At 37.2% G+C, this 8,507-nt stretch overlaps 1 protein-coding gene across 1 annotated transcript in view; it reads right to left on the bottom strand.

The window, feature by feature from the left end:
* Nucleotides 1-1,340: 1,340 nt before the first annotated feature.
* Nucleotides 1,341-8,507, bottom strand: part of LOC142234666 (DNA-binding protein D-ETS-3-like) — a 73,005-nt gene continuing 65,838 nt past the window's right edge. Inside the window, exons 6-7 of the mRNA XM_075305836.1 lie at nucleotides 8,080-8,288; nucleotides 1,341-1,474 (exon numbers count right to left, since the gene is read on the bottom strand). Of these exons, the coding sequence (XP_075161951.1) occupies nucleotides 1,341-1,474; nucleotides 8,080-8,288 (343 nt within the window). The remainder of the gene's footprint in view (nucleotides 1,475-8,079; nucleotides 8,289-8,507) is intronic.

Below are 8,507 nucleotides of genomic sequence, written 5' to 3'. Positions count from 1 at the left end.
ATATGTCCTTTCCTATTTACAAAAGATGAATTAAATTTTACAAAAACAAAGAGAGAAAGGTTATGTTTATTTCTTAATAATTTCTATATATTAATTAGAGCTATAAATAGATTTAGTTATTTTAATAATTTTTTGTTTAGTTTAATCAGTTAAAAACAACATTTATGACTAGAAAAGAGCTTTGGTAAGAGCTGAAGAGAGGATAATTGTGATTTTTTTTCTCTCTCTCTCTTGCTCTTCCTCTCTAAATATACTCTGTGGTTTATAATTACTTATATAGAGAGAATATTTATTCTCACCATGTTATGCTCTCACCTCTCTCAAATACTTATCCATAACAACATTTAAAAATTCGTTAGTATTCTTGTAAACTTGGATGGGTAAGGAGTTTTTGATGTTGTGATGGGTTATTGGGAGAAAAGGATCTTTTATTTTCTTTGTGGTTTTAGGTTATTTCTTTGTTTTTGTTGTAAGGGGTATGGAGGGGGGATTGTACTTGTACACATGAAGTGATTTAGTGGCTTAAAATGTTAATCCTTGGGATTTTGTTTTCTTTCTTGGGGTTATTTGTTTTTTTTTTTTTAATAATTTGTATTGGATTTGCATTTATTTGGTGGTTTTATGTTTGTTTTTGTTGTTGTTGTTGTTCAATACAGCTGCTCACCTTTTATATGCCGATAAAATGTTGCCGTCTCCGGAAATGGTGGACTATATGTGGGTGTAGGTGTTAAAGGCTCCATTGCATTGATAACAGCGGCCGCTGCAGCTGCCGTTGCTGATGGCCGACTATCGTTGGCAGCTTGAGTCGTTGAACTTCCCAATGTTAGACCGTAGTCAGCCATATGTTATCATTTGAGTATAGTTGTAAGGCCGGAATTCATGAGACGATTACCAACAACCAAAGAATTCAGATTACCCCCACCCACTCCGACACCCAGACCAAAACCACTGCCCGCTCCCACACCCATGCCATGCGAGTGTGAAGCAGCTGTTAATGAGGCTGTTGCTAAATTCAGATGGTTGCCATTTATGAGACCATTACTGCCACCGCTGTTGCTGTTGTTACTAAGACTGAGGCTATTGTGGTTGAGACTGCTGCCCGTTTGAAGGCCGCTATTTAAGCCGCCGCTGGAATTGTTGGTCAAACCGCTTGACATATTTGTGCTGGAGCTAACAGCCGACTGGAGATTATGAAGTGTTGCTACATTAATGGCTGCTGCCGCCGCACTAGATGTTGTGCCTGCCGTTGAACCGACGCCACTCGTATGCATTGAATGTGCCCCACTGCTGCCAGCGATGGCGTTACTCTCATATTAGAAGCCACCACCGGACGATGATGGTCATGCGTAATGGGGATAGGAGCTCAAATGGGGCGCAACATGAGAGGGTGTTACATGACCCATCGAGTGGGGTTGATACAAATTCGAGTGATTACCCCAGTTACCCCATGATGCCGCCGATGGGAAGATGGAAGCTAAAATGACAATAGATAGAGACAACGGTAAGTAAATAACAAAATACACGAATAGAAAATTAAGAATTTTTTATACACCTAAGGGTAAAGATAAATAAAAAGAAAAATAAAAATAAACAAAGCTTCAATGTGGCATTGCAACTGGAACTTATTAGCATAGTCTTCGTTTTTTGTAAATAGAAATTTTGGAAGTCGAAAGCCAATAAATTTTTCAGTGAAGGTCATGCGCCAAACATAAACATGATTGCCGAATACGGATTCCAAATTTCCGAGGTAATAACATGGTGGCGACAAACATGTTACATGTTGTCCTTCCTAAAATAACCCAGCAAAAAAAAGCGTCGCCAAAAAAGTAGTGAAAATGTTCTTTTTGGAATCTGGAAGTGGTGCCAAAGTGGCGCAGAAGCAATGAATTTAACACGGGCTTAACACGGATGTCCAACATTTCAACAGCAGCTGCACTGAATTTGCATCACTTCTTAAGATGATTTTTAATGCATTATAATGCTTGTCTGGAACGTTTGTCATCAAATATTTTCAAAATATCGCAATTTTTCTAGAAAGGATTTAACATTTTTTTCGGCTAAATTTAAATAATTTGTACCATTTTATTAACTCCTAATATGTTTGGAACCTATTTGAAATAAATAAATATAAATTTCCCATTAAAAATATGAAAAAATCGAGTTATAAAAAATTGACTCAAATGAACTTCCTGTGCAGTTAAAACAAAGAACATCTTTGGGAGAGCATTTCTGGAAGTTCTTTTAAAGCTGTGCCTTGAGAAGAACTTCCAAATTTTTTTGCTGGGAACATTATGCTCTTGAAACATGTTTGAGATAATCATATTCCTTCTCTGCGTGTAATCTCCAAACAAGTTTCAATTCAGTTCGTCTATTCATATAACAATTGGATCTTAAAAATAACTCATGTTTATAATTGGATCAATTTCTGTAAAATTTACATTTTAAAATAAAATAATACAGATTACATGTTCGTTTATTGTTTTCCTAAAACAAAAAAGAAATACAAAAAGAAAAAAATTATAAAATATTCCCCTTATAAAGACATCTGCCGGAAGCTTAGATCTTAAGCTAAATCCTATTCTTGAAATAAGCATACAAATTTCAATCATCCAATCAATTCAATTCATTCACACAATGGCTAAGTCTTATCAACCTCACCCACCACAATTATAAACTAAAACTTAAAAATTTACGCATATTTTCAAAATACGGATTTTTATTAGTGAATACATTTATTAGTTTCTTTTAAATGTTAGTTGATCAGCATGTCTGTGCTAAACAATTCCGAAAATAAGAAAAGAAATTAAAATAAAACAAAAACACCGAATAAATGAAAACCTAATAAATTGATCAATAAATTATAACCAGTTCAGAGGTAATTTTAATAGCGCGTTATAAAATCGTAAAAACAATGGTAGCAGACATAAATCTGAATACATTTTAGACGGTCATAAAATTTGGACATCACCTATCCATCCGTCCATCTAAAATCAGCCCAGCCAGTTAGGCATCACGAAAAATTTGACGTCATCTTGATCATTAGCAGAGTATCAATGCTAACAAAGATCTAATTAAACTGATGTCAATCAATGCCTACAACATAGAAACCAAATAAAAGAAATTAATACAAAAATTGTATTTTTTCAAAAATTCAAAATTCATACATCCAAAGAATTTTGCTAAAGGCGGGATATTAGTTTCTAAATTGGTGTTGTGGACAGACAGCTATTTATTAATAATAATCTAAACCATACAATTAAATAACTTGTTTAATTGGATTGAGGGTTTATTTTGTGGGGATTAAGTATTCTAATTCAAATAAGATAGAGTACTCAATAATATTAGTCATTAAATTTATTGAAGTATACTTTTAGGCATAGAATGAAAGTCGTGAGGAACCTAGAATAATGACGTGGAAGAAACAACACAGAAAACAATTTTCCAACATTTGCTCAATTAAAATCTTAATTGAATTAAAAAAAAAATATTGATTTAAAAATTTAAAATCAATAAAATCGATTAATTTTTTAATTGAAACAATTAATTTTTATTGGCGTCGGTGATTGATGTCGTTGTGGTAATAGCGCTAGGATGCGTCCGGAGTGATCATGTGGTGAGCCGAGTAGGTTTGACTGGTCAAGCGAAACCCTTGGCCCTTTGTTGCAGTTGGGTCACACATCAGCTACGCTGCTTTCAATCACTTAAAAGTAGAAATTGAAACGGCTGCATTCATCTGATCTTAGTTTGAGTAAAACCGCTTCGACTACAATATCCTCGTGTAGCCTGTTCAGATATTCCTGGTACACTGCCTGATCTAGAGGATCCTATTTGTAACGCTGGACCTCGGGCTCTAAAAGATGAATATCAATCTTTACATTCCTGTGTTGTGGTTGCCTACACACAAAAAATTTTTTTTCAGATTCAATCACGAAATTCACTGATCCAATTAATTTTTAATTGAAATGTCTTCAATCACAGAAATGATAGTATCAATTAAAAATTAATTGAAGGTCAATTAAAAAGTTAATTGATCCAATTAAAAAATTAATTAAAATCAATCACAAAAAATTATTTTTGTTTCAATTAAAAAATTTGTTGAATCAATTAAATTTTTAATTGAATATTTTTTAAAAGTCAATTAAAATTTTAATTAGAAAAATGTTCGTGAAATTTTTTTGTCTGTATACACAAGGTGGTGATTTGGATTGTTACTGCGAAAACAAACCATGAGATACTGCTTTGACAACTTGTAATTGTGTCTACAGGCGCAGAGAGAGACATCCTGTTGCAGTTCTAAAGGCAGTATTATGATCGGTTTATATGTTATTCTGATGCGTGTCATCTGTCTGATGTGTCCAAACTGGCGTTGCGTAGTTTACCACTGACCGAGCAATTGTCTAGTATGTACACCCAGAGAAGGAATATGATCACCTCAAACATATTCCAAGAGCAAAATGTTATTTTTGGATGGTGAACATATAACATTTTTGTCGCAACCATGTTATTTTCTCGAAAATTATTTATCTGTTTTCGAAAACCATTTTATGTTTGGCGAGAACACAACATTTTTGCGATAAACATGTTACGTGGTCACCATCCAAAAATAACATTTTGCTCTCGAAACATGGTTGAGGTGATCATATTCCTTCTCTGCGTGTAGTCAATAGAGTTTCTTTGTCCGTATCCCAAGTGACTTGAGGAACTTGTTTTACCGCGTAGCTTATTACAAATTGAAGTGGCACGGGCAAACAAAACTTTCGAATACCACCCCTAGAATTTTGGGCTAGTTTCTAGTCGGTATTACAACGCCATGAACATTGAACTCCTTGTAAACTTCTGCTCTTTATGTTGTGTGAATGAGGATTTGGTGGCGGATATCCTCAAGTTTCTAGTAGTAAGTAACTGGTAATATCAGCATGGTAAATCGATCGTAGTGTTGGGCATTATAGTTCAGTGTAGTGATCGCTCACTTCAGCTCTTTTCCGATCAACGAACTAGTTCGGTCCGTTAGTTCATTAGTTCATTTACGGTCAGTGACCGGTTTATTTCAACGTATGTTGTTGCTTTCTTCCAGTTCATCATAAATGAAACCTATTAGCCTTGCGTTGATTTATTCATCCCAAAAACCACATGCGAAAATAATCCCGACCAACCTAAGTGCAAAAACGATCGATATTAGCGTAAAGGCAGAAAATTGTCCAATTATTACGAAAGCGAAAATAACTGAGCGATCAAACTGATAAAATGGTGAACTGAAAAGAACAATAGATGTGAACTAGTTCAGCTCGCTCATTTCAGTGAACCGTTCAATTGACCTAGTTCGTTCGCGAACTACCCAACTCTAATCGCAGATGTCACTAAGGTAGGTCCGGATGTCATGATTGTACAGTCGTCCGCATATGATACTATCTCAACGCCGCCAGGAGAGAGTAGAGGATAAGTGGCCGCTGAACAGTGCCGGATATATCAGCCCGCCTTAGGCAACTCCCGAGGTCTTGACTTTTTGTACCTGAATTCCACGTACTACTGGGCATCATATATTTAACCTTGGGAAGCTTCCTGTTTCACTCTATGAGGTCTGGACTTTCTGTGCCTAAATTCCACGTACGACTGAGCGCCATATATTTAAGAACTCAACGTTTGATTCCTGCCTGTAAGGACATATTTTCGATGTCCTCAAACCCTTGACCGTATCGAAAGGCTTCGATGGGCCAAGGACCACGAGGACAGTCCTGTTACATGGCTAGTGTTGTTTTTGAATGTTGTAATGTCTTGTAAATCTGTTGTCATACCATGAACTTTTCCCATGATTATCAGATGGAAAATTCTCCACAATGCTGGGGAGGAGTAGTGCCTCAATTATCTTGGCTACTGCATAAGCATAGTAAGGCTTCTGGAGGGACGGCTTAACCTCCTCCAGAAAAAACTTAGCCCCTCCCCTTAGAATGTGAAAATCTATATATGATTTTCCATTATATACTGTTACTGCCATATAGATAGGGGGGCTATAGCCCCCCCTGGTTAAAAATGTCTAGATACGGCAATGGGCTACCGGCAAGAGAGGGGAAATCGATCTGTATGATTCTCCCTTGCTCGAGCCTTTGCCTGGCTTTAGTGATAGGATCACCCTACGAGTTTTCTGGACATCGGCTGAGTTAGGTTAGGTTAGGTGGCAGCCCAATGTATCAGGCTCACTTAGACTATTCAGTCCATTGTGATACCACATTGGTGAACTTCTCTCTTATCACTGAGTGCTGCCCGATTCCATGTTAAGCTCAATGACAAGGGACCTCCTTTTTATAGCCGAGTCCGAACGGCGTTTCACCTTGCAGTGAAACCACTTAGAGAAGCTTTGAAACCCTCAGAAATGTCTCCACCATTACTGAGGTGGGATAATCCACCGTTGGAAAACTTTTTTGCTGTTCGGTCGAAGCAGGAATCGAACCCACGACCTTGTGTACGCAAGGCGGGCATGCTAACCATTGCACCACGGTGGCTCCCGACATCGGATGAGTGTTTCCAATGATAAATTCAGTAATCTGGTCATATACTAAACTCCGTTAAAATTCCTTCGGGGCCCTCGCTTTGGATGGTTTTCCCAGTCGGTAACTTCGTCTGAGATATATTATGGTGTGTGTCTGGCTCAGAGGCCACGAATGCCTCACATGGCTTTCGAATTTAAAATATTTCCAATTAAAAACTTCAAGCATATCTTCGAATCTGAGATCCCATCATTCCTTGCAGTGGTGTTCGAGAGGGCTTTTGCCATAGGTATGATTCTCTCTTGCACGAATCTTTCACTAACTTCAGAGAAGAAATCACCCTACCAATCTTCCGGACTTCTGGTATAATGAGTGACCCCAAGGACAAATTGAGTAGTGTGGTTAAGAACACAACTCCGTTGAAAATCCGTCGAGCTCTGGCGCTTTGAACGGTTTTCGCCATTGTTCCCAGCAAAAAATATTTCAGCAGTAAAATTTAGTTGCGCTTTTTGGTATACAATAAAGTAGGCAGTGCATCAACACTGCATGTATCGGCGGCAATAACGTAAACGACTAATCAAACTAGTTTATGATCATTCGTTTACGTTATTGCAACCAATTCATGCAGTATAGATGCGCGAAAGGTAGTGCTGTTTTCCTTCATACCAATAACAATATTGCTCACATCTGAGCAATATTGTTATTGAAATGAGCAATTATATCAGCGCAATGTTAAAGCTGCTATAAATCGGGATATCGCCCACAAAAATCAGCGCTGATTCGGTTGTTTTGTAAGCAGTTCGTACTGCCTCTCTCCCTTACAATCCTGCTGAAATAGTGCTCCATTTTTTGTTGGGTTCACATCGATAACTACGGTGTATCGCTGGTTCGGATTTGGTTCGTTTTATGAGAATGATAAATTGCGAATTTAAAATTCACGAGCTTCTCTTCGGATCTGTTGTGGGGTTCGAGAGGATTCTTACTGTAGGCCACAAGTTACCTGTCCTTTGCTTAAGTTACAATGGGCTCATAGGTCCGTTTGTCGTCTCCATATCTTTCCTCCACGTGTTATCAGTCTAATGTTCTTCTGAACACGCTTGTTTACCAAAGTGGCATCCTGCTCACTAAAAAAAGAACTAGTTGTCTAATGTTACGCAAAGAATCTTGCGAATTTAGGTCGTGGGAATTGTCTGATCAAGAATATGTATGGCGTGCGTCAGATTCCCATGGGTAACTGTTACGGACATGGGAATTACCTGATCACGAATGTGTACGCCGTGCTTATTAAGTCATCGATAAAGAAGTAACTAAGAGCCTACAGATAATCATTAATCCTTCCTGAAAGTCCTTCACATAATACACAACATAAAAAACATACCCGAATAACTATGAAACAAAATTTCTTTAAACTGATAGAGAAAAAATGTAAAAAGAGGCAGATAAAATCTAATCATTTAAATTACTCTTTTATTAGTTGCGAATGATCTTTAAAACGCCCGACATATCCAAAACAAGAAACTCAATAGAGGCATTTTTATTTTCCGAAATACACCACTAAAATTGTATTGTAAAATGAAATTTTCTTATTAACACCTACCTGATGACGATGTCATGCCATGATGCGGACTCATAAATGAGCTTAATTTGGCGCTATGATGATATGGTGTCATGAATAAATCACTTTGATACTTGTAGGTGGGATCACTGGCAGCCGGCTGGGTGGCAGCAGCTAGTCCTTGAAAATCGAATTTGTAAGCATAACGTTTACCATGGACCTTGGTCATTATATTCTTGTCGTAATAATATCTGCAAAAACAAAAAACAAGACAAGGGAAACCAATGAAAGAAGATATAAAGAAAATGTGTAAATAATTAAAAATCTCAACACATTACACTGACAGGCTATAATATAGCCCATTCCAAGGAACCATCCCCCCAATATAACACTCTCCTTGATTGTTTGTATTTCCCACACACCATACAGCACCATCATCACTACTGAGGATGATGATGATGTTGCTACTA

The sequence above is a fragment of the Haematobia irritans genome, chromosome 4 (genome assembly GCF_050003625.1).
Source record: "Haematobia irritans isolate KBUSLIRL chromosome 4, ASM5000362v1, whole genome shotgun sequence".
NCBI lineage: Eukaryota > Metazoa > Arthropoda > Insecta > Diptera > Muscidae > Haematobia > Haematobia irritans.
Note: the sequence above shows the minus strand (reverse complement) of the source record. Positions and strands in the feature narration are given on the sequence as shown.